Source organism: Acanthochromis polyacanthus, chromosome 14, assembly GCF_021347895.1.
Source record: "Acanthochromis polyacanthus isolate Apoly-LR-REF ecotype Palm Island chromosome 14, KAUST_Apoly_ChrSc, whole genome shotgun sequence".
NCBI classification, from domain to species: Eukaryota; Metazoa; Chordata; class Actinopteri; family Pomacentridae; genus Acanthochromis; species Acanthochromis polyacanthus.
The window spans coordinates 31,407,650-31,435,033 of NC_067126.1; the positions used below are offsets into that span (position 1 = coordinate 31,407,650).

General features: G+C 41.6%; 2 protein-coding genes across 5 annotated transcripts in view; one reads left to right on the forward strand and one right to left on the reverse strand.

The window, feature by feature from the left end:
- Nucleotides 1–3,981, forward strand: part of dync1i2a (dynein, cytoplasmic 1, intermediate chain 2a) — a 20,524-nt gene extending 16,543 nt beyond the window's left edge. For all 4 annotated transcript variants that reach the window (XM_022213223.2, XM_022213225.2, XM_022213226.2 and 1 more), the window contains 3 exons: nt 1,854–1,994; nt 2,629–2,754; nt 3,033–3,981. In XM_022213223.2, the coding sequence (XP_022068915.1) occupies nt 1,854–1,994; nt 2,629–2,754; nt 3,033–3,146 (381 nt within the window). In that variant the 3' untranslated portion in view covers nt 3,147–3,981. The remainder of the gene's footprint in view (nt 1–1,853; nt 1,995–2,628; nt 2,755–3,032) is intronic.
- LOC110964470 (electrogenic aspartate/glutamate antiporter SLC25A12, mitochondrial) lies at nt 3,931–26,507 on the reverse strand. The gene is given in 22 exon segments (XM_022213220.2): nt 3,931–4,533; nt 4,621–4,711; nt 5,011–5,169; nt 5,455–5,593; nt 7,017–7,157; nt 9,897–9,977; nt 10,183–10,235; nt 11,186–11,344; nt 12,476–12,557; nt 13,779–13,863; nt 15,735–15,828; nt 16,810–16,948; nt 17,161–17,307; nt 20,130–20,149; nt 20,152–20,268; nt 21,022–21,137; nt 22,716–22,735; nt 22,737–22,783; nt 22,786–22,845; nt 22,848–22,860; nt 25,944–25,997; nt 26,481–26,507. Coding segments are annotated over 22 exon segments (2,037 nt in total). The 5' UTR covers nt 26,493–26,507; the 3' UTR covers nt 3,931–4,325.
- Between the last annotated feature and the right edge of the window lie 877 nt (nt 26,508–27,384).

Here is a 27,384-nt window from a genome sequence, read left to right on the forward strand (position 1 = left end):
GAGGTCCAATAAAAGCCAGTTATTGTTAATTTTCAGCTGTAATATAGCTCCGGGGAATAATGATTCTTTTTCTGATGAATTTAAAGCCACATACTTCTTTTAAAGAGGTTTTGATTGGATTTGAAGGCAGATGTCCAGACACCCACAGCAGTAACAATAGTAGATCCTGTTTAGCCAAAAGAATTAACTTGCTGCCTCTACTTTACTAAGTATTAGAGGCTACAACGATAACAAGCTCACTTAGGCTGTAAGCTCATTTAGAAAGAGAGAGAGAAATAGAAGTTGAGATCTGTTTTGTGAAATGGAGCCAGAGTGTGCAACACTTTACTTCCTACTCTTAAATGTTAAAAACCAAACAGAGGGAGGTGTGAGATTTAATGCAGTCAGATTTTTTTTTTTTAGTTGGTGTTGGTAGTGGTAAAAGTGCACCCTTGATTTTGGACTGAAATATGTATTCCAGGAAACTTAGACACTGCAGAACACTCTTAAATGAGATTTTTAACTTGGGTAAGAAAGAAATGATTGGACAGTTTATAGAAAGAATTGTTACTGCAGCTTAAAGCCACACTACTTGCTGTTGATTATCAGCTGATAGAGAGCTGAGGTCTTATCTACTGCCTGCTCTCTGTTCACCTTCATGTAGCAGCGACTAAACATAACAGCTGAGATGATTTCGTTTTGCAGATATTCAGTCACGAAGTAAATTTCACAAATTGAAAATTTTTTGACCTGCTGATGGCACTAGATGAAAAGATTACAATTCATCCATTTTGGTCTTTTAACAGAATTGATGTCATTAAATAGGGAGACATCAAAGCACAACTTTATTCAGTAGAAACCATGCTTCTTTAAATTTGAAAAATTTCATTTATGGAGTGAATAGTTGGCACGATCAACCACGCTGCAGTTCTGGATTTGATTGGGATAGAGTATAGAAATGCATAATTGCAAGTAAATCAAACTCCTTTCATACATCTGTCCATTGACCTGACAGCAGCAAAACATGTTTGCATTTTTCCATTAAAGTTGCTTTCAGTCTTGCCAGGTTGGACGTCATAACATTTAAAGATATTGTCAACACCGAACAAATCTGAACTGTACTATTTGATCATATGTGTGTATCATAAGATAATTTCATTAAATAATTGGATAGGTAGTTGCTAGAGGTACGGACCCGTACTTTCCATTTGCCAATCAGATACGCGAGATCTGGTCACGTGACTCCCGGTAGACGCTGGAGGTACGGACCCATAGCATCGGTACTACAGGTACGGACCCTAAACCTGACCCTAACACTAACCCTAACCTTTGCTTACCTTTCAACAGTTTGCAGTGGTTAGCAGCTTCTTGACTCGCAAGACTCGCATACGGGTCCGTATCTGTCTGGCAAATGGAAAGTGCCGTATCCGTAGCCCACAGGCTACGGCCACGGGTCCGTATCTGTAGACACTACCAATTGGATATACACTATCAGTTGCCAGTCTATTAAGAGCGTGAAGCAAATACTGTCTTAATATAACAGCCCTTCAATAAATCCTACCTTTATTAAGGCTTTGAGGTTCAGTTTTTATTGGGAGTTTCTGAGACGTGTTGATTGAACTGTGTGGTCATCTCTGAGGCAGCACTTTGTGGTGTTGTAGTATTGTGCTGCTTCATACTGACAGGTGTTTTCTATTAATTTAACAAGCCCATTTCTTTAAGTGATGGTTGGCAGAATAACAGAAACACCTCTCTGTGTAATCCAATATATGTATCAGCGGCACTGAAAACGCCACTGACAGACACCCATACAGCAGAAACCGAACCTATGAAATGATTTGATTATAACTGTGCTTTTCTTTTTCCCTCTGCAGAACAATAAGCCGCTGTACTCATTTGAAGACAACTCAGATTATGTTTATGATGTCATGTGGTCTCCGACTCACCCCGCTCTGTTTGCCTGTGTGGACGGAGTCGGTCACCTCGACCTGTGGAACCTCAACAATGATACAGAGGTATTACATTCATACTTTTTGATAGAAGACACACTCATATCTTAGATTAGGACTGTGCGCTGCAAAAACTCAAAATCTTACCAAGTCTGTTTGTCTTATTTTTAGTCAAAATGTCTCTTCCCACTCGATTTAAGATAAATTCACTTAACAAGTGACATTTCAGCAAGATGGAGGAATCTGAAATGTGTTGTTAAGTCAAACAATCTTGAAATTATCTTGTTTTGAGTTGCATTTTACAATAAAACTCAAAATAAGTTTAATACATCTTAAATTAGGAGGTTACATGAAAGCAAAAAACTATTTTAAGTGAAAAACTGCTTTTTTTTTGTATGTCTGACTTATTTTAAGACACCTAAGCTTGACACCTAAAATATAGCTTAAAATAAGTTTTCCCAGCTAATTTTAAGATCACAATATTCTAAATATCATATCTTATTTCAAGAAATCTTACCAAACCATTTGTCATTTGTTCTGTTGGCAGATTTTTTTCACTTATTTCAAGGTGAAAGTTCCTTGAAATAAGTGTTTTTTTCTTTTCTTGTTTTGCAGTGTATTAATTGCATAATTCCATGTTTGGATGTTGCAGAGCTTGTTTTCACTCACTGATTGTTTTTCTACGCTGGTGTTATTTTAGGTCCCCACTGCCAGCGTCACTGTAGACGGTAACCCAGCCCTCAACAGGGTCAGATGGGCTCATTCTGGCAAAGAAATCGCCGTGGGAGACTCTGATGGACGAGTTCTTGTGTACGACGTTGGAGAGGTGAGTAAACATAACTCAGCTTTTCACATTCAACCTTCTGATTGTATGTTTTAAAATAATAATCGCTCGTGTGTGACTGCAGACATGATTCAGCCTCTCACCTGCTATAACATTTACTTACCCGATGAGCAATTAATTGCACGGCGCTGCCACCTTAATGAGATTTTGCCATTTCCTAACACCGTTCTGTGTGGTTTCAGTCCGTTATTACCTGTGATGTTTTGCCGCAGCAGAAGCCCACGTTTGTAATTTGCATCCGTTGTGCCCCTCCCTCGCAGCAAATTGCGGTTCCACGGAACGACGAGTGGACCCGATTTGTCCGCACGCTGGCGGAGATCAATGAGAACAGGGATGATGCAGAGGAGCTGGCAGCTCAGCGTCTGGCTGCATGAGTCAATCGCCACGGACGCAGCGTTTAAGGGACCAGTTGTGCGCTTGTTAATATCATGTTTTGATAGAAGGAAACGGTGTGACGACAACACGATCAGAGGAAAAGATGGATGTTTTTACCGGAAAGAAGTACGGACATCATTTTGATTTCCAACACTCTTCTTTAGACAACTGCCTTCTCAGTTAGCTGGACCGTCACCAGTCTTCCTCGGGGTAACAAGCGACAGGGCTATCAACCTCAGACACTAACATTAAAGCCATACTCACAAAAGTCATCCTTTCTTCTGCCAGATGCCTTAAAGTTTAGTTTTAATCTTGATTGTAAAATCCTTACCTGTCTTTATTTACAGCATGATTAAAAAGAGCCTTAATTTTGTCACAGTCGCATCAGTTCTCCCTTCCACGCGTTGACGACGACCAGGCAGAGCTGTTCTGTTTCCACCAAAGTTGTAGTAAGGCAATCACATCTGTAAACATCCAGGAATGTAATTATCTCATAGCTGTAGCCCATGTTGACATCTGTTGCTTTACATTTGATCACGTTCACATTCACTTGTTTGTAAAATAGTGAAGCAGTCAAAGTCTTTCTACTTCCTTTTATACTGCACTTGTTTCTAATTAATCAGTGCAGCTTAGGTCAGACCTGAGATCGGTGGAATATCCCCCAATGCCTAAGCATGAGAATGATCATGTATGCTGTAACTGCACATGTATGTCGCTGGGATCTCAACGGATTGTTTCCTCAAAACTTGGTGTCAAAACTGAGAATGTACTTTTCACAGTAGAAACAGTTTGAATGATTTATTTCAATAAAATACAATAAATACATTTAAATTATTTCCCAAGTCCCTGGTCATGATTTCAAAATAAATACTTTGAAAATATCTGTACATCCTCGTGTCTCTTAAATGTAACCGACACATGCACACCGAAGCTATTGCACACCAGAAAAACGCAGTAACAATCCTTTTTGCGATGCCATAATGTCCCTCTGTAGAGAAGTACAATATGTACAGTAAAATTGTGCAAGCAATGCAAAGAAAATTCAACAAAGCCATACTCATGCAGCATTTTAAGTAAGACAACCGCTCAGATGCACCGAATTGAAACAGCAGTGGATCAGTAAAACCATTTTTGGAGGAAACATGAGGACTGGAACAGCATGCAGCCCTCATGACGGTTTATGAGGCTTGAGGCTCCGTTTTGGACGCCGCTGGTTTGATTGTTGCCTCTCCGGAAGGCTTGAACTTTGGCAGGTGCAGACCAAACTTTCTCTCCACGCCAGCAAAGGTTGCAGCAGCCAGACGGTAGCCGCCCATGTGGTCTGCAGTCACAGAGGGCAAGTCCTCAATCGTGGGTTTGGGAGTGGGCTCAGAGCCAGCAGGACGACTGAGGAGAGAGTGAAGTTAGCGGAGATGCACTTCATGAGGCTAATGAGGGGTTTATTCTTGTTAAGAACATGGTTGAAGCACTTACTGTCCTCCAAAGTCTACGTAGAACCATCTCTGTAGCAGCTCATAGGTCACCAGGGTGACACCAAACTGTGGCGACGATCTGAAGACACGAGCTGATGGAAGAAAGTTTAAAGTCTAAGTTGTTTGGATTGATATTTCTGTGGTCCAGTTCGGAATATTTACAGTCAGTAAAGCACTTTTAGGACAGTAGTTTTGAGTTCTTTTGTTCAGACATAAAGTGAATAGATAAATGTTGATTACCTTGACGGTTCTGGTCAAGGTAATCAACATTTATCTGTTCACTTTATGTCTGAACACAAGAACTCAAGACTTCTAGATTAATAAGATGACATGATGAACGTTTTTGAGAAACTTTTAGGACAACGCCTGTGTGTGGGTTTGTGTTCAGTACCTCCTGCTCCTTTCCAAAATGCCCTGAAACCTTCCTCCTTGAGGATCTTCCTGAAACAGTCGATGACTCCATTGTATGTCGTCTGGCCTGCTCGAGCCGCCACCTGGAGCCTGGTCTTGATGACATCGGCAGGGGTCACCAGCGAAGCGGCCGGCACACCTTGTTTTTCACAAAACACATAATGAAGCGCTTTCACTATGCACAGATGGTGTCACATTCTGATATCCTCGCCACAGTGTCACGCAGGGCTTGAAATGGCTATACCTTCACGGTGCAATAGGACAAAAATGCTGCATATAGTGTCAGGCTATTGAGACTGAATGGATGGAGAAAGCACAAACAGGGAGGGAACCAAAACACATTTTTGGAGCATGGAATGCACAAACGCACAACATGGTGCTATTTGGACGTCCAGACCCACTCAGCCTTCCAGATGTTTGTTACCTGCAATAGCTCCAGCGGTGAGCAGCTGCACTGCCCCCAGCTGTCCGTCCTCATCTGCCAGCCTCTCCTTAGTGTGGGCATAAACAGGGAAGTAGATGGCCGAGAAGGGGATGTCACGCAGGAAGCAAGCTTTGGCTCCCTGAAAGAAAAACAAAGATCATGTCAGAAACACACGCATCCCTACAGGACTGATAAATGAGCAGCGTTTGAGCAGGTTTGTGTTGGGGATTAAGTGGCCGAGGAGCTGATTTATTCAACCTACAGGGGGCTTTAGTGCTGATGATGGAGCCAAAGAGCCCCGGGCAGAGCTGCAGCACTGGGCCTCCAGAGAGAAATCCATCACACACACACACTTTATGGACCTCCGTGTGCTGGCTTCTTCTACCGAGAGGAAGTCAGCTTTTTCTTTTTTCTTTTTTTTTTAACAAGCCACACTCTGTCTGCCACTCATTAAAATATGGAGTATGAACACACGACTCGAGCTGTAAGTGAAGCCACAAGGATCTGGAAAGGAGCAGTAGCAACACGTAATCCCTCGCTAATTTGCTGTTGGTTGTTGGCCGCGGTTCCGTTTGCATGTTTAACACTGTTTTGGAAAATTGCAAACAGTCAGCAAAGCAATGTTTGATCTTCAAAATCTCTGCCTCTGATCTCCATTATGTCTATGTACACATACAACTGTTGCTTCAGATACAGTAGTGTTGCATCTGTGCGTCGTTACAGGAACCAAATACATTCATGTGTTAATAAACAGAAGCAGAAAGCAAAGCACATTTGCATATATACTCTTAACTCAAGTACTCTTATTTTATGTGGCTTTATTCCTGCATTTTGCTCTATTAATCCATTATATTTACTCAACAGCTAGAGGTACTTAGTTGATACAAAAACATAAATAAATAATGGCCCAGATTAGCTCCAGATTTACCAGTTGCAACATTAAAAAAGTCCTTTATTGTTGCTGGTTCTTTAATAATAACTATATATAAATATGATTTATACCAGCATTTGTTATTTATGTATATATTTGCATTGAGGACTTCTATTTGCTACTACACTGAGTACAGTTAAACTGTGTTATTGTTGCCAATGCTGCTGAAAGAATGTCATCAGTGAGTCAGTTTATTAACTGCAATCAATTTAAGATAATTGATCAATTGTTTGAGCAAGAAAGAATTCAAAATTTCCAGTTTCACTTTTTTAATTGCAAGACGTTGCTACTGTTCTTTTTCATGATATACCCAATTGATTTTCTTTGGACTTCGGGCTGTTGGTCTGACAAAAGACATTTTAAGACATCAATTTTGGGCTTTTTTAATCCTTTTTTTTGCTTTTTATTAATAAAACAATTGATTATTAATCAAGAAAACAACTGGCAAGCTGTTCATTTCAGCACAACCTCTTAAAAGATACAGAAACTTACAAGTACAAACACTAAAGTGAACAATAAACGCTGTTGGTTCTGTATCTCAGAAACATCGAGCGCCTTTCACTGCCCTTGTATGACAGTGAGCAGAGGTTGCTGCTGCAGACGTCATGGTGCTGCAGAGGTGCTGACCTACCTTGTAGAGGCCAAAGAAGCCCAGGTCTCTGACAACATTCAGGGCACTGACCCTGGGGCCCGTAGTGATCTCTCCAGCCACCTGCAGACGGATCTTAACGATCTCCAGAGGATTGGTGAAAATCACCTGGGAAGCTCCAGCCTGCAGGAGGCAACGAGGAGAAAAAACAAGCGGCTGATGAGCAGTTAGTATGCAGAGACGGAGCTTCCTAAGTGGATTTTCTGTGGTAAATGAGGGTACACATCTGAGGGGTGAACTCTGGGTGCAAATGGTAATGATGTGTAAGCATTTCTTCCTCACAGGAATTTTTAAATTATCTCAGTAAACTTCAGCACAAAAGATACTATTTTTTCCCTCATTCTGATCCAATATTGTCAGAGAGTGGCCTTGACAGGAGGAGGAGGAGAAGGCAGGCATTGATAGAAGAACAACCGGGGTCACGATGGAGCAGGAGAAGTCCCGGCTCATGGTTGGGAGGCTCTGACCCTGGCACCAGCCCTCTGCCCCCTCGCCTCCCCTGAGGCACCTCCTGTGGCAGGGTGAGCGGCCCAGCCCGGCCTCACCCTGCACACTTCCCCAATTCACCCCCTACTCCCAGGGGAGAGCGCTGAATCACCCGGACGGCTCGGGGTCCAGGAGAGCGATGCCCTAAAGGCGCTGCACCCTCTGACTCAGGCACATTTATCACCCTCCCCGAATCTAATCAGGCCCCAGGATGGCTGCTGATGACATTCAGGGCAGGGGTCTTATCTGTAAACATCCGAGCAAAGGTCTAAAAAAAGCTCTGGCACATTTAGTCATTTTCAGAGTGGAGGGGGAATATCCGCTGCTCTGAAGATTGATGCACTCGTCCCTTCTCTTTTATCTTCTTCAGTTCTCTCCTCTGGTGGAAGCGATAATTTAACAAGTTATCAGATTAACCAGACTTTAAGGGCTCATGAAGCAACATGAGGATGCAGGACGCTTCAGAATGAATTAGGGAAGCCCAAAGATGCGAAATATTCTTAGCAGTGCATAGCAGAAACATCCTTGTTGTCCTGAGTGAGGACCTGCACAGCGCGCACGCCTCAGGTATATACGGCGTTGTCAAACTCAATCACACTGAGCTAGACCCCGCTTCGTCCAGGACCCTCCAGGGCCTCTTCCTCCAATTACACCCTGACAGGGGTCACGACCCCGCAGACCCCGATCCTCTGAGTCCAACCTGCAGCCTCGGCTCCACGGCCCGTCTGTTTCATTTCAGTACAGCCAACAGAGAGGCAGAGTGAAGGAATTATATCTGTAGTTCACTAAATGTTAGTGCAAATGAGCCAGGATTAACAACAAAACACTAGACGTGGTTCCTCTTTAAGAGGACTCAGGATCTACAGTGAACCTTAGTGTTTCAGGCTGACAACTTGACTTACATTCACCTAATAAATGTCTCATTGTCACTGATTAAAATGCACTAATAAATGAAGTGAAATGAGATCTAAATTAAACGAAAGTTCTCAGTAAATTATTAAAATTAAAGTAATTCATTAAAAATCTAAAATGTACAATTCACAAGGATGCTGGTGATCTAAGCTACTTCAGATCACCTGTTTCTCTTGCAGCTGTTTTTAGATCAATCAGCAACATGCACATAAAACTTCTGGATGTATTTTGCTTCTATAATCAGCTGATTGTAGAACTACATCAAGTACTCGACTTGTTCTTTATTTTGTTTCCACACCTCTACATTTCACAGTGGAATATGCCAGATACGTTTTATGGTCTTAAAATGTTCTGAGAAAGCTCTTTCTTTCATTCTTCCTAAAGGTAGGGCCCCTGTTCTCTAAAAATGCTCTAAAAATGTTTGGTGATAACACTGTTGGACAATTAAGTCCCAAGATTCTTAAAATGTTGTCTGAATGTCACGTTGAGAACGTCCTCATCATGTAACATTTTGGGAATGTTTGACAGAAGATCATGATCATGTGCTGCTTCAACAACATCCCCAAAAACATTCATAGACTATCACAACCAATTTGTTCTACTTTGTTAATGTAATGTTTTGTGTAAAAACATCTCATCATCATCACTTTTTAAAATATTTTGGTTTGTGTTGTCACGTAATCTGTAGCTGTGACGACATTGTCAAAGCATTCTCTGTATGTTGCAGTTAAAATGTTTAAGTTAACCTTAAAGAAACATTATTTGAAATGACAAATATTCTTAAAATGTTCTATGCCCATCAGGTAAGACATTTTCTTTATACCAGCATGAGACTTTGTAGGTAATGTTAGCTAATGTTGTGATATAGCTTCCTGCTGGCTGGTAATGTAGTGAACGCTGCTTCACAAATAACATTTGTATTGTTATAAAATACGCAACAGAAAAATGCTACTTACCTAATATGTACCACTTATATAACATATAAACTATACCACTTGCGTGTGCATATGCTCTACTGGTATTCTGTACTTTGCTGTTGTTTGATACTTGAAGTCTAATTATCTTAAAATACCTAATATGTACATTTTAAATTGGTGTCATTATCAATGAAGGAGGTTGAAACAGAGTATATTTATGCTGCTTGCTCTATAAATACTTGAATACCTCATATGTTGTGGCATAAAATCACCGTTTCTTGCCTGTTAAATACATAAATATCGAGCTCTGCATGCAAACAGCAGCATGTGTGGACTGAAGAATGCGTTTTTGGCAGAACGCCTCACATCTAAAAAGCCTCCATGTAATTTACCTTCTTATGCAATGAACCCAACATAACCCAATGTACAAAATAATGTCTAATATTTCCTCACGCTAATCACCTAAAATCATGCTTATCTTTGAGGTGTTCCTTCACTTGGTTTTGTGTGCAGACTGAACTGAAAGGATCGCTAGAGTAACGCTTACACATCCACCAGCCAGAATCTCTGCAGGAAGAGGGATGGTGTCATCTTGTCTGGTGAACTTGTCTCTGACAAAATCATTCATCTGGAAAAGAAAAACAGGGAAGAAGACATCAAGGAAAATTCAGATGAGACACAATCCCAATCTTGATAGCAGGGCATTAATGTTAACTTGTGGTTGCAGTCGCATTTTGATTGTGAAGTGTGCCTTTCCTGCATGTTTCTCATTCACAGTGAATCGCTGAGAGCAACTTTTTGAGCACTCTAAGCTACACAGTGGAATGACTTGCCGTGAGTTTGATAGCTTTCTCCGGGGCAACGCCAATGAGCTGCGGGAGGAGACCTGCAAAATATTATTCATAGATACCATTAGAATACCTGACAGGGAGAGACAAAGTCTGGCTGGAAATGAATGCACATTTTTATCTTGGCTGAATGAATACATCCACTGACAGCTAGAACAATATAAGCTGCAGGGTTCTTGTGTGCGTAAAACAAACCCATAAATATTTACAGATGGTGGCTGATACATCTGATGCACCAGAACACAAAGGTCCCATTGAACGTGAACAAAAGTCCAAAAAATATGACACTGCTGCCGCGCATGGGATCAGCATTGTTGAGGCTTGATCCCACTGTTGGCGGGGAACAGAGAGAGCTGTGTGGTCATGGACAAGATCGAGGGGGGGGAGGCTGGGTGCTACAGTGGCGATAACTGCCATACTGTTTCACCGTCTGTCCTTCATCAAGCCAGATAAACTTCTGAAGGAGCTGCTGAGTGACTGCTGCTGGTATGCAGCCAGAAAACAGCCGAGCGTGTCTGTCTCTGAGTCAATCACCCTCTTATCATGTGCAAGAGAGGAGGAATGGGGGGGCAGAGGGAAGCGGATCAGAGCAACAAAGCGCTGCAGTGGTGGAGGTAGCAGTAGATGGCAGTCTTGACTTCCTTCATATGAAGAGCCTGAGGGTAGAAGTGTTGTATATCACAAGCCTTCAGCACCATTATCAGCACTCGGGCAGAGGCAGATCAGACACTGCTGCTACATGAATACTGCTGGTCATTTTCCTCAGGGAACTCTCCCAGGTACTGAGATAATGAAAACGTGACCCCTGGGTGCTGCTTTATTCACTGCTCAACAGGGAGGGCAAAGGTTTCTGGTATCAATTAGCAAACCATGTTCCTGATATTTGTACACAGGCAAATCCTGATGCTTTCCCATCAGACGGTTTGTTGTGCACATGTCGGCCATGCACAAGTCCTTTTTACCTACTATAAAACCTGCAAAGGATTACCTCTGTAAAATCCAAAGAAGCCCTCATAGCGGAGCACCTTCTTTGCGCAGTCGAAGCTGTTCTTGTACATCAGCTCTCCTACGAAGGAGCCTGTGGAGCGCTGGTTCTGCATGCGTGTCTTCACCAGGTCGATGGGGTACACAGCCGTGGCACCGGTGGCTACAGAAACACACAGTTTGTCAATGAATGAAATCATTCCTCTGTTTTTCTGCCAAAAAGATAGATTTTGACATGTGAGCAACACGTTACACATAATGTAAATGCACATTTTATAGCTTTCTTTGACACTGCTGAGCTTTAAGGCTGCAACAAGGCACAAGATGGCATCTTTAAGTTCATGGTTTTGTTCAACTAACAGTCTAAAATTGAAAGACAATGAATTTGCAGTTATGTTTAATGAAGAAATTCAGGCTTTAAAAGCTAAAATTAGCAAATATTTGGTCTTTCTTCTAAAAAAAATGACTGGAATTATCAATCATAGTAAAAATTTCCGCTTTTAATCCAATTAAATACCCTTTCTGTTGATCAGCTGGTCAATTAACTAATTAATTTAAGTCCTCATGTCCCACTAATCCATCTGTTAATGCCCTCTACAACTGAGATGTACAACAATAAGGCTGCAGCTATGTTTGATGATGATGTTTAATGAGGTGTGGCTGTGTGTAAACTTAAAACAGACTGTTATTAGGAAGTCTGGTGGCTTCTATGGAGCCTGTTTTGGAGAAGCAACGCTGAACTACACCCCTGCTATCAGCTCTACTTGCCATGTCTTGTCTGACATCAAACGCTGCTGTAATGACTCTCCTCAAACATGCAAACAGCTCGGTCAGCACAGAGGGTGAGAACCGGCTCATTATCGCCACAAAGACACGACAGTTTCACCGTACGTCTCATGATATGTATCTCTTTCTCTGACCAGGCCTGAATTGGCCGCTGCTGAATGACGGCTGATAAATCTTTGCGTGTTTGGGGAGACGGACACACAGAGTCAGAGTGTGCTCCTATCTGTGGGGCAGTTATGTCAGAGGTTCCTTGTATCAGTTCCCTCCAGTGTAATTAGAGAGGGAGATTCCACAGAGTGCGGTTCCGGAAGATTTGTGTCATTCCAAAGCTCCGACTCCAACGACAGCCTGGAGCCACCGGTGGCACGGCAGCACAATGCCGGGGCCTCACATCACAGCCCTTCTCCTCGCAGCACAATGGCCGGCCCCGGGGCCTCAGCGCGCCAGTCAGCCGGCTAAGGTTACCCCTCAGGCGGGCCGGGGGCTCTGCAGCAGACATGTCACTCACCTCCAGCGATTGAGCCCAGAGTAAACCTGTAGGCAGACTCTGCAGCCTGGAGCCAGACGGACCGAGACGTTTCGTGAGCGTGCTGTATGGGAGAAAAAGACACCGGCGGTCAAATGAATCTGGGGAAAGACAGGAGATCAGAACACTAACCATGAACCGGCCGGCTATTAAACTATAGTGAACCAGATACATTGTGGAAAGGAAAATGCTGCGGAGCACCCAACAATGGTGGAAGGAGATGGAATGTGGACTTGTCATGTAACGTCTGATTCATCACCAGACAGTATTAAATGTCACAGACAGACTAGCTCTGGGTACAGTAAATGACTGTGTGAACCTGGAGCCCAGCACACATGCTACATGTGGCGGGCTACAAGCTGAAGGTCCTCTTATTTATACAACAAAGTGTAATTTCTCTCCTATCTGCTAGATCTCTGGATTGGTGTTTGATGTTGAAAGCAGAGACCCTTTTGTTTTCACAGCGGTGCAGGGGAACAGATTAGCCCCACAAGCCTTTTCCATGTACCGATAAGAATCTACATGAATATTACACAGCCCGAGTGAGATCCGTCCAGCTATGTGTGTGTGCAGGTCAGTGACTAACGTCTCCCACACCACATGAGAAGCTGAGTCGAGCAGATCGCCCTTTTCCTCTTCCCAGATGCTTCCAGCGAGGGTTGCATGCTAACAACATCGAGGTCTTGATCAAAGGGTTCAAACAATTAGCCTACTTCCACTAAAGGGCAGGCCTGAGAATTGCAGCATCCCCCCCAAAGGAATCAAATTCCAGACCTCTGAGCACGAGTCCCAGGAGCGCGAGTGGCCAGAAAGCTCTGACCACAGCCCCGATACGGAGCTACCCAGTGGAGGCAGGAACTATTTTGTCCTCCCACACCCACCTCGACTCCCACTCCCCTCCTGCCATTAGCGGACTTTGCTAAAGGCACCTAAAACTTCTCAAGCCCCACACTGATAAAAGCCTCTTATTAGCGTCTCAGATGTGTGATTGCAGCTGATGTGTACGTGCAGCTCGGGTGAATAAAATAGGGAGAGCCTTTCACAGAGAGGCGCAACGCAACAATCCATTCCTCTTCTATGACTATAATTGGTGTACTTTTATCTGGGAGTTTAAGAAATGCACTTCACAAGGGAAGAAAAACATGGGCACTCCGCTAATTCAGTGCCTGAACATTCTCGCTTTTTTCCCCGCTCCTCTCTGAGAAGGAAGCCGCGGGAGAAGAGGAAAAGGCTTTGATGAAAGGCAGGAGGATGTGAGGTGTATTAGAGGAGTCACTCAGGCTACCTGTCTATGGGCGTCTGCTAGGTGGTATGGCATGGCTCCTTCCTCCAGCGGGGCTATCCTCTCGATGTCTGCGTGGTTCAGCCGCCTTAACACACAGCAGCAGGGGAGGGAGGGAAGGAGTCAGGCCAGGAAAAAGCCCTGCGTCTACTTTGAGCGGCAGCCAGTGATGTAAGATTTTCCACAGACCTTTTACTGCCATATAACTCCAAGTTACTGTAACTTTAATTTGGGTTTATATAAACAACAGACAAACAAAGCTGGATGCGTGCCAGTGGCCCAACAAGTAAATGAAAGTGTTTTGTTACTAAATGTTTGAGAGCAAAATATTCCCCGCTGGCCTGACGCATCATAAAGTCTGCATCCATGTTTTATGTTTGGCTTGTAAATCAGACAGTGGAGCCACCGTTGTTAAAGTGAACAAGCAGTAACTTCATCTTTACAGCCAATAAAGGGTCCTGCAACATACCTATTCCATTCATGGTGGAATCTACAAAAATGAAACAGTTTTGTATAAATTTGAGGACTAGCAGTCGAACTAACCTCAGTAACTGCAACATACAGTGGCTCTGACATGCACTGTGAGCTGTAAGGTCTTATATAGACAGGTGTGTGCCTTTCCTGATCAAGTCCAATCAGTTTAATTAAACACAGCTGGACTGCAATAAAGAAGCAGAACCATCTCGAGGAGGATCAGAAGAAATGGACAGCATATGCGTTAAATATGAATGTCACTGCAAAGGGTCTGAATACTTATGACCATGTGATATTTCAGTTTTTCTTTTTTAATAAATTAGTAAAAATTTCTACATTTCTATTTTTTTCTGTCAAGATGGGGTGCTGAGTGTACATTAATGAGAAATAAAATGAACTTTTTTGATTTTGGCAAATGGCTGCAATGACACAGAGAGTGAAAAATTTCAAGGGGTCTGAATACTTTCCGTACCCACTGTATTATGAAAAAGTAAAGTCAAGTAAGCCGGTGGAGTCCGTGTTGATATTAGCTCATTTTATATGCATCGCCCACATGTATCCTATCTTTTTCTACATAAAATGAAGCTTTACGTCTGACTTTGTTGACCCAATAAAGCATTATGCTGCCAGGAACCCAAGCTACATGAAAAATGAAACTGGCACCTATAGAAACGGAGAAATCTCAAGTGACAACCACTCATATTATTATTAGGATTTGTTCACACGGATGAACAGATAGCAACATTGCACAGATGATACAAAAGCAAAGTTTATCTTTAGTTTTCAAGGTTTTATGGGATGACTGGAGGCTTCAGAACTTTGTACTATGTTGTCTATTGTCTGAACAGCTGCTGTGATTAATCAGTTAATCAATTTGATGTCAATTATTAAATTAATTGCCAACTACTCGACTAATCGATTAGTTGGTTTCAGTAGCATTTTTAAGAAAGACAAATCTAAATTCTCTGAATGTGAAAATTTCCTAGATCCTCAATAGCAAGAAACTGAATGTTCAAGGCTTCAGAAAACACAAACTGACATTTTTCACCAGTTTTAGATATTTTATAAAACAGGAAACTAATTGATTAAGCGAGAAACTAATCAATAGTTAATCAACAATGGAAGTAAAAGCTATTTGCAGCCTAACTGACTGTGCTGTTTTTTTAAATGTGTAAGGATGCCTCACTTTAGCTTGATTATAGATCAATTCAGGGGTGTTAAATATTATTTCACAATTTATACACACAAACACAGCAGAAAAATATGATAATAAAATAGCAGGTCATCTTATTTCAACTCATTTTGGTGCTTTTTTCAATGACAGTCAACATAAACCTGTGAATGACTGAAACTATCGATATAGAAAGGTCTTTTTTAGCAGCTTTTTTAAGCTTTTCTCTGCATGTACAAGTAAATTTTTGTTATTGCTCAGCTTGAAAAAAATGTTCAATGATCAATACACTGATCTACAATTCAGGTTCTTACCCAGAGTGGGAGTGGAGACCGACCAGCTGGTACAGGATGTCAATCTCCATGGGAGTGATCTGACCAAACTTATTTGCAGCATGAACAAACTCCTCTATGATTCAACAAAGAAAGGAGATAAAACAGTCAAACAAACAGAATTTCAGACATTTAAAAACTTCAACATTCTACAGTCAAACAAAAGGAGGCTGAGAGATTAAACACGTCAGGTATTTTCTACAGTAGGCTTGTGTTACATAGTATTTGCAAATACTGTTGATTGTCCATTTCGGTGTTATTGTTTTAGTATAGACGTTTGCTGCTGAACAGGACATTTAGAGAGGTTACAGGAAAATATTCAAGACCAATTCTGTATTGTGCTTTACCTCCTTCTGCCGGAGCAGCGCTAACTGAACATGCATTCTCTCTGCAGCACCCTGCATCACTCTTTTATATGTGCTCTATATTCAGTTCTTTACTGCTGCCCGCTGAGAAGCTCCATTGCCATCAGGTGGTCTTTCTAAAAGGAAACCTAATGGTAGTTGTTGAAGGAGGGAAAAGAGTTAGTTATTCACTTCCCCCACAAAGAGGTTCCTGTCAGATTCAAGGATTGCAACCTCTGGTTAGAAGCCTCCCTCGCTGATCTTGAGAACTGCAATGATATGCTTTCCTGTGACTGACAGCTGACATGTGAGTGTTTTCTTTTATCTTAATGATATTTGATATGTTTGGGACCAAATAACAATAATTATTTGCAAATACTATTTGCCCAAAGTCTGTTTCTACAAGGAGGAAAGTCATGAAGAGGAAGTCTAAAGTCTGCATCTCAATGGAAAACACAATTAGGAGCAAATGCGACTGACGGTACGACTATCAGTTACTCAGGTATACATGTAGGGGGGGGGGGGGGGGGGGGGGGTGATCTGATTACCAGATTAAAAATGTTCATTTACCTTCATAATTTAGTGCTACAGTAAATGTTCCCTGTGTGTTCACTCACACCACTCTGTCAAGAAAGTCACAATATGATCGAACAGCTGCATTTCATTTCATGTAGAAAATGCACACGATTATTTCAGGAGACGCTCGCGAGTACCTTTGGTAACAAGAGTGTCTCTGTGCGTGCCGGCCAGGGTGCTGTAAATCTTGCGAACCAGCTCCATGTTGTTGAGGAGGGCATTGAAGGCATTGAAGTAGGAGAAGCTCACCATGTGGGAGGTGCTGCCTCCTGCAGCCTACGGAAAGATCCAAAGTCTGTCATTCCTTCAGGATAAGAAGACTACACATGGGTCATATTAGGTTCCTCTGAATTCTTCTCTACCTGCTAAGTGCCTGCAGTTGTTTGAAATATAAATTACTAACATGGATGTCTGAGCTAACAGTAGACTCTCATGCCCCTGTTTTAAAAATTTAACGACCAGTGTAGGATTTTTTTTGTACAACTCACTGAAACCAGATTCTCCTCAACAAATGGAGTCAGCATGTGGTGTCTGATGGTGGCCATGATGTCGCTGAAGTCCAAGGCAGTGATGGTGCCACTTTTGTTCTTGTCTTTTTGCGCAAACGCCTGGCGAGCGTGCTCTAACTGCAGCTCCTGCAGCAACACAACAGAGACACAGACAGAGGAGGTCAAGCTGTTAGCTGGTAAAAAAAAAGCAAAGAGGAACAAGGAGCATCACATTACGAGTCAGCGGTGAAATGGAACTTTGCAGGAAGAAAGTACAACGATATCAGTGTTAGACAGATGTGAGAGTCATCAGATCTGACAGTGTCAGAGACTGGCTTTTGTAATCACCACTGTCTCTCCGGAGACTAATGGAAACCATGTCCCAAGGAGTCTGATCCCAGAGCCGAGCGGCTGGTGAGATGGTCGGCAGGTGTGTCTGATGATTCAATATGACAACCATGCAATCAGAAGGGGATGCAGGGGGAGGACGACCCCGGGTCAACGTCTGCTGTCAAAGCTCATCGTATATAACCGGAGGATTGTGGCCCAACGCCACTGCAATACTGAGCCGTTTCTTCATCCTCACACTCTGGTTCTGATAACCTAATCAGTGGATTGTTGCAGAAGATTAATTCTCACAATGTTTGCTGATTATATTGTCGAAAACAACGGATGATACTTCGTCGTCACCTCACAAACACACTTTACCCCACCATGTCGGCACTCAAGACTTCAAATAACAAACAATCAGATCTACACACAAACTTGTACTTGCTCGTTTTTAAGTAAGACTCTGTAGAAATTGAATGTTCTTGGACATGACAGAAAAACAAGATAATAATAATGATAGATGTAAATGAAACCCTGCACACACAAGGGTCTTTGGTGTAGCGGTGGGAAGCTCTAGTCAAGTATGATAAACCACAAAGTGCTCTGAGGGATCCCACACTGAAGTGGAGACGGAGCGCAGCCTGCATAACTCTCGGACCACCCAGCTTCTACTTCAGACCACAGCCTTCGACTCCAAACCAGGTTCATCCATCGTACTGCTGCTTTCACGGCACAGAAGTCTCAGCGAGGTACAGGCGATGACCAGTAAAGCAAAACAACAATATTAACGGCACACTAGGCCACCGCAAAATGCCACCAAAATGATGCAACTCCCCACTTGCCTCTCTTTCAATTATGTTAAGAGATCACGTACGACATGTAGTTCGGTTTATGTCACGTTTCCATTTGTCCCTCAGCTGCATAAAACTGCTTCACCACACGAAGAATAGTTCTGCATTTATTGATGCACACTGTTTTACAGCATATCGTGCTGCATTTCTGTACCAAACCATGTTAAGTGTCTGCTTTTGCAGAAATTAATTTAAACTCTGAAAAATGCTACAGCTGCAACTAATGATCAGTTTCACTGTCAATTAATCTGTTTATTATTTTCTTGTTTAAGCAACAAGTTTTTGACTCTAGAAAACATAAAAATGTTGATTAATGTTTCCCAAAGTCCAAGATAACATCCTCAGCCCCTCAAATATTGGTTCATGATCATACAGGAGCAAACAAACAAACAAAAAGCCCAGAAAAGATTCAAATTTTGATCCTGTACCTAGAGAATTTTTTACACTTTTTCTTTAAAAAATTACTGAAATTGATTATGGGCTGCACAATGGCGTAGTGCTTAGCACTTTCGCCTTGCAGCAAGAAGATTCCCGGTTCAAATCCCGGCCTGGGATCTTTCTGCATGGAGTTTGCATGTTCTCCCTGTGCATGCGTGGGTTTTCTCCGGGTACTCCGGCTTCCTCCCACAGTCCAAAAATATGCTGAGGTTAATTGACTATTCTAAATTGCCCGTAGGAGTGAATGTGAGTGTGACTGTTTGTCTGTATATGTAGCCCTGCGACAGACTGGCAACCTGTCCAGGGTGTCCCCTGCCTGTCCAGGCTCCAGCACCCCCCGCGACCCTAGTGAGGATAAAGCGGTGGAAAGAGGATGGAAGGATGGATGAAATTGATTATAAGGTTATAACGTAGTTGCTGATTAATTTAATAGATGACAACTAATTGATTCATTGATTAATCGTTGCAGTGTTATTTACATTTCAATGTTTGATTTCTTAAGATTACAAAAGAAACTCGGTCAATCCCCACTTCAATTCACTAAGTCGTAAGCTGCCACTTCAGTTTGTACAATATAAAAACTTGCAGTTTAGATTAGATCCTTGACTGTTTCCTGGCCTGGCACCATGTAAATCCATCCATCCATCCATTCTCTATACACCGCTTTATCCTCACTAGGGTCGCGGGGGGTGCTGGGGCCTATCCCAGCTGACTCAGGCGAAGGCAGGGAACACCCTGGACAGGTCACCAGTCTGTCACAGGGCTACATATACAGACACACAATCACACTCACACTCACACCTACGGGCAATTTAGAGTAATCAATTAACCTCAGCATATTTTGGACTGTGGGAGGAAGCCGGAGTACCCGGAGAAAACCCAGGGAGAACATGCAAACTCCATGCAGAAAGATCCCAGGCCCACCCGGGATTTGAACCAGGGATGTTCTTGCTGCAAGGCAAAAGTGCTAAGCACAACCCCACTGTGCAGCCACCATGTAAATCATATGCAATATAAATTGCTATGAGACTTCAAGGTGTCATTTTTACTCAGTTTCTGGAAATAATATTATTTTGTTAGCTCTAGAGGAGCTGGTAGCTGGATTTTTTAATTTTGGACAGAGTCAGTCTGGCTGTTTTCATGTGAAACCGAGGTGGTGGTTTAATATTTACTACAGATACAACAGCAGCATCTTCTCATCTGACTCTTTGTATTAAAGCAAAAAAACATATTCCTTCTAAATAATATTCCTTTAGTCCACAAAAACTGGATGACTGAGACACTTAGTTCGTGTTTATCATGCACCTCATCAGCTCCGGAAAAAAAACCCTCAGAGATAAAAGTCTTTACCTGCAGAAACTGAGTGAACTTGTGTAGCTGAGGTTCTTGTTTCTTTCGTGGCCAAAGTGTAGCCTGATGAACTCACGTCCCAGTTGAAGGGAATGTTGGTGATGAACTGTCGTCTGGCTGAAGATGTCTCGTACATTTTCTGGAAGAGCGAGACACGAGTGAGCGATAATAAACCACGGAAGAAAAAAACATGCAAGATGCAGTTGTAACGTCCATCTCGCATGCTCACTGCATTCATAGAGAACCTCGTTAAAGGAAAAACTCAATTTGGAAGCTATAGAGGCTGTTTGACAGCCCCTCACTCCTTTTTTTTACTATTTTCAGGGTTGCGAGTTCTCCTAGGAAATTTTCCTTTATGGAGGCCCATTGCACAGAAAAGAGCACAGCAGCCACTTCTTTGTCAGACTGTCTTGATTTATGACTCACTGGATTCATTTCTCTTTGTGTCAGATGGAGCTGGGTATAATGTGATGTTCCACACAGCTTGATGTGGTCCTGCCCTGAGATGAGACCTGAACAAGCCACACTGCTGTGGAACCCTATAGTAAACCCAAAAAAACATGCCTACTACTGCATTTATCGACTGCACATGCTTTAGTAAGAACAGCACTTCCACACTGTTTAATGCTGGATTCAAATGCACCTTGAATCCCCTCTTACATTCAGTTTTACTACTTTTAATCATCACTGTTTCAATACTTTTCCATTAAAACAACGACAAAACAATTAAGCACCTTATGACACGCCTACATGGAGTCAGTATCTTAAGTTATTATACTGTTTTGCTGTTTAAATTATGCTCTATGTGCGTAACATTAAGCGTAGCCTCCTGTAGCTGAGCACGAAGTACACCCCCACACCAGTGTGCTGACGTTAACTACCATGTACATACCAAATGAGATGTTCCCTGTGCCAGTCTTGTCAAACAACTGAAAGGCAACTATGAACATGGCATCCGGGGCACATAGTACTGATTCAAAGGCCAGAAACTCCTGGAAAGAGATCAATCTGTTTGGACAAGAAAGAAAGTGCTCTCTGAAACAAAAGGTGCAAGTATCTTTGACAAAGTTACAGAAAGCTGCAATTAACATCACAATCTCTCCTGCCAGCTGGATTGACAGAGAAACAAACCCATTAAGTACTTACTGATAAGGACACTGACCTGATGTCAAGCAAGGAAAAGTAGTAGTATATTTAGCCGAGCTTCAAAGTCCATTCTTGACTGTGGAAACGCAGTTAATGAAATTATTTCACCTCAAGGTGCATTTAGAGGCCCTTCGGAGCTTTCGATTCATAACAGACTGCTGATGTCAAATTTGCACTTTTTTTTTGTGCTAATTTCTCCTCTACTGTCCACTTTATTAACTGCAACAGAAAAAAATCTAATGCAATCCAATAACAGCAACACATTCTGCAATAAACTTATTGACATTTTCAAAAACATCTACTTCATCTGTATTATTAACAACATCAATATTAGGGACACTTTAAATGTAATATTTTTTACCCGTTACATCCCCAGCTTTGGATTGCATTAGATTGTCACAGTATATAAAGTGGCTATATATATTATTCATAATGGTAAATTACAATGAACTTTAAAGCTCAACTTTTAAGCCAACACTGACAAGATGTCCCCAATGTACTTCACAAAAAAACATCTAAGGACCCTGAGGTGAATTTGTTGCAAGTTATTTTGGAAATCTTACTGTTGATGTACATTTAATTAAAGATTAATTAAAGAGTTTACTGTCTGAGCGTCTATGATCGGATATTTCACAGATAATTTGGCTTATCTTATCAATGGCTCGGCCATTTGACTGATAAAAGTGGTTATTTTACTGGGCAAAACATCCTGGATCAATCATTAACCGTCTCTGCATCTGCTATGTTTGTTGCTGCACTACTTCCAGTGAACCTGTAGAATATGTAATAAACATTTAAAACTAACTGAAACAGTCAGGTACAAGAATGCAAAATGATGCTGCACACCGGATGAAATGCGTACAAGATTTGCTTGGCATTAATAACCATAAATCATTTTAGCTCATTCTGAACGATGATTAAGAAGTCATAGTTACAATATTGATGTAATAAATGTACAAGGATTGCTTTTATGATTTAAGTGTAGGGATATATCAACAGATAAACTACTGACATAATTACATATTCACATTTAACACAACATATCCCTCATATAGCAAGCTAATTAAAGCATTGTTTTGTGCCTCTGTCAGTTAAGACTGACAGCCTTTTTGTGTATTAATTCCTGTTTGTGTACTGTAGGACTGCGCTGGCAGCTTGTAATCTGCCAATTTACAGCTTTACTTGGAAACTTACACGGCTCTCAGGACAAGCTGCATGAGTAAAATATCACGTCAGTATGCAAAGAGAGGCGAAGATGGCAATTTCAGACCACAAAAAGTCATTAAAACTAACACCCAGGGATAAAAATATAGCAAAACTTGCATCTAAATTCAAAACAGTTGCTACACATCATAAATAAGGGGGGAAAGGTGTCATCAGTAATGTACATGTTTGAAACACCTTCACAACAACCTTTATTGCATGTTTGTGGATACTAACCCATCTTTAGTGGTGTCAGCCCACTCCAGCTATCAGCTCCACAGTTTTGGGATTGTGTTGAGGCTGTGGTGTGCAGGACCCAGGTAGCTCTGCACAAAGTCCCTGGGGGTCATGTAATGCTCTCCATCTCCACCACACTGGCATACTGCGAAGGAGACGCAGAGAGAGCTGTAAAACGTTGCATAGATGTTAAACGTGGAGCGACGTGTGGATTTTAGATTGAGCATCTGCAAGGTAGAAATCCTATTGTGTGCACACAAAGGCGAGGCACGTGCAGCTCTTTCAGTGGATATCTCTTTTCTTTGTAACAATAAGATGTTTGTGCTCTGCCTTCTCTACAAGCACTAGAAATCTCAGTTTACTGGCCCTACACAGTATTTTACATTTATACAATGCTTTGCTGAGCCCCCCATAATGACAGACAGTACTGAAAAGGCATCAGTCTCTTTCAAAAGCATTGTCATCCTTTCACTTTCATTTAGGGGAGAGTAGCAGTACATCTCCTCAGGCTACACACAACCACATGCATCTCATTCTCAGAGAAGCTATTAAAAAGCAAAATAATAGATGCACGAAGCAAGCTGTGTCCTACACCAGTGGTTGAGATGATTACCAGATATCCAACAAAACTTAAAAACATGAAAATTGGAGATTTTAGACTTATTTTTGTTTAAAAACAGATTAAAAATACTCGTTAAATTTAACCACAAGTGGGATCACGAATCTCTGACATGGTTATTTTGGAGGTCAGGGGCTAAAAAGTTTGGGAAACCCTTGTGTTACACGGTCATAAATATGTTCTCCAGACCATAAATGTAATAAAATTTAATAAATAGTTTTAAAAGCGGTTTCATGTTAGGGGAACAATATTTTACTATGTTTTGCCGTTTATATTTTAGGAGCAGTACTGCTGAGAGTTCCTTTTCAGGGGAAATACTGTTCACACTTATTCAATCTGGAAGTTGCAGTGGAACATTTGGGAGCTCAGGGTTTTGCTCGGGGTCATATTGGAGGACAGTTAGTGTTGTTTCACTTTCTCCACTCAAAGTCATTCTGTCTGTGTGGGGCTTGAACTGGAACTCCATCACTAGAAAACATCAGGGTAAGTTGTTCTTTATGTATTCTATATTGATTGATCGATTTCTTTATTTTTGTGCACACAAGTGTGCCCAACCCTCACGGATATATATGTAATTTTATATCACATAATGAATAAATATTGTGATCCAGTATATTTTGCAGACATTTTGTTATTGTTAAAGTTGTTTTGGGGCCTTTATTATAGAGGACAGTGGAGAGAGACAGGAAACATGGGGAGAAGAGTGGAGGAAGCACATGCAAACAGCCATGGGTCGGTTTGAATCCATGACTGTTAGATCAGGGACAATAGCTCCTGTTTATGGGTCTCCAGCTCAACCTGTTGAGCTACTTGGGCACCTTCTTCAGAAATTAAACTGAGCAAACATTTGCGGAGGCAGTGTTAACATAGTGAATCCAGGGCCTGAAAAATCACCACATGAATAAAACAATTATCTAAACCTTAAAACCAACAAAACCAGCCAGTGGGTTTCAAAGGAATGTTGTCTTTGAAAAAAAATTCTTCTGCTTATTGGCGCCAGAACCGTAAAACAGAGAGAAATGTTTGGTTTTCAGCTCTCTGATGGTCCTTGAACTAATCATACGTGACGTGTGGTTACATCAGAAGACTTAAACCACACTGAAGCTGAAATCGGGATGCGATTTTTCAATGTCTAAACTTTAAAATTCGCAACAAAAAAAGACTGTTTGTGCTGATTAGGCTCAGTCTAAAACTAAAAAAGCTACACTCTTTCTGTGCAGCCATTAGCGACTCAACTGCGGCATGACAAAAAAAATTTAGGGGCATTTAGGCTGAACTGCAGCCTGTTTTTTTTTTAAAAAAAAGAACAAAGGAGACAAGTAATGGAAGACAAAATTACAAATGTAAGAAGCAAAATATCTACAGTAAGTGGGATCAATATTTGCTCCAGCATTGGTAACAACTGTAGATAGAAGGAAGAATGTAGTAGTACATGCTTATTCCAGGATTTTTTCTAATTTTTTTAGCTTTAATAGTCAAGGAAGTTCAACTTGGTTTATTTTTTAATGGTTTATGGCATTATAAAAGTGTCATACTGCACTAACTTTTTTTTTATAAAAAACATCCCTCTACTTCTATACTTCTAGCCTCGGTTGCTCTGTTTCCATAGAGGTGTCAAAAATGAACCCACAGTGAGCAAAAATGTGCTTCAAGTTCATCGAGTTCATATTAAAATAGCACTCCTGCTCACTCATTTTAAATCTCCCCATTTATTTTATTTGATAGAATGCATAAAATACAATACATTAAATCAACAGCATCAACTTCTGATTGTGTTGCGAATGTGTTTTACTCCATTTATCCACAGCAAAGCATGCACTGCACGCCCGTGCTGAACCTGAGATCTCCTCAGGCTTTAAGATGCACGGTCATTTTTAGAGCCTGGGTTGGGTTTCAAATTGGAACCGAGATAGCTCTGGAAACACAAGCGCCGCATGAACTGGCAACAGAAAGGCCAAACTCATGGGTCTGAGCCAAGCCCAGATAGAGAGAGCGTGAGATGAACGGAGCAGGAGTGTGGGAGGAGATCTCCACGCCAAGTGGTTTCAGGGCTACAATTCACTGCACTCTGCTGAATTAATGTTTTAAGTGAAAATATTAATTCCGAGCAATTTATTGCCACATTTCTCCGTCACATGATTGTGTATCTATTCACCCTCACAGTGGGCCTCAAGTAGTTCTTAATCAAATTATAAAGCAGGCAGAGTGAGCTTCCAGTAATTAACTCTTCCACCTGAATATGCACCGCACATTATGCAGCCCTGTTATGAGCTGAGTGGTGAGAAGTTCAGGGTCTGTCAGGTGACTTGGAATGAAATCAGGAAGAAGTTTATTCCTCAAACAAGATTGTTGGGTGCAAACAAACCTACGAGGTGGATGGTGGATGATGAGAAAATCGTGCTGAAGATCAACGCAAAGTCAAAGCGAAGGGAGATTCTCTGTTTAAGCAGATCCAAAATTAGTCAAAGCATTTGTGTGACCTTTACTGAACTATGTATCCCAGTGGGCACCACAGAAACTACTCACTGAAAATAACATGTTAGTAGACTTTTATTTACAGAGTCCCTGTATGGATTTGTGCGCTTTTTGTGTCCAAAAGTTTCTCTTACCTTCAGAAAAATAGCCTTCAAGTCATGGGGGTCTCCTCTTTTTGTTGCTTGCACCTAAAACACACAAGGAATTGGCCGTGAAGAAAAAGCAGAACATCATGACTATAGTTTGGGGTTTTCAGCCAGGCAACTCTGCCATCAATACAGCTGAAGTTCAGCCTCAGTGTTTAGCTTTGATTTTAACGCAGGATCGATCAGAGGCGACTCTAACAACCACAGCAGCGCCCTGCATGTGGAAATAAACCGTGCTGCGATTCCTCAGGCTGCTAAAAAAAAAAAAAAAAAACACCCACATCTGTCACATGTAGAAAATCAGCAGAAGGAAAGAAATGACAGCAGCAGAGTGATCGAGGCCGGCAGAGATGCGCCTGTGTAAAGATGCACAGATTCACACGGGGGAGTCCGCTGCCTTTTTACACAGAGGCGCTCTTAAAGCCGCGCACACGACAAGTCCTCCGCGTCCCGCAGCGCAAAACCCCGTAGCCGCTTTAACCGCCTTTTAAACCAAAATGTGAGAAGAAATATTGACGGAGTCACCTTGACCGCCATGCTGGATGTGACGTCAGCCGCAGTGAAGTGGCGCAGGCGCTGGACATCAGGAGGACAGACCGACAGAGAGACACTCAGGACCGAGACAGGACGCTAAATTTAGATATTATTGTCCCCCGTGAGGGACGAGCCGAGGAGCCGCTGGATGCTAGAAACCTGCTCAGCACATGTTGCAGTATTTCCTTACTGCTGGGGTCAAACCAGGACACTGAGCTGCAGACAATCCTCTGCACTGAATGAGTTAAATACGACTGAATTCATGCCTGCTTAACCCTCGTCTTGTCAATATTGACCCGTTTGAAAATATGGGGGAAAAATGGGGAAATTTTGGTGGAAGAAAAGAAATGTTTAAAATGTCATCATTATTATTAAATTCATTATGTTCTCTTTTTTTCCACCCTAAGTAAAAATTTTAGGTTACGACTTAAAAGTTTTTTGATTTGACCAAGCAAGTTCCTCTGACTTATTGAATATTAAGGTAAAACCCCTACACAATATATGAAATAAAAAAAACGTACACAGTAAAAAGCTTACCGTAAAATGTATAGTAACTTACTGCCAGCAATTGGCAAGTAAGTTGCTGTAGAATATTTTACAGTAAGCTTACTGTAAACTTAATCACAGTACCTATGTACCATTTACAGTAAGACAATTCTTACTGTAAATGTTGCTATAGTAAAAATGATCCTACTGTAAATGCAATCACCGTAATAGGGTACTGTATTTTTTGTCACAGCAAGCATGACATTACTGTAACAAGCATTACTGTCTTATTTTAATATTGTTAATTAATTAGTTGTAAAATAAAGACACTGTTGTCAAAAAAATTTATTTATTTTATTAATTCATTCAACTTCAACATTTTCAATTTTAAATTCATAGACACATATAT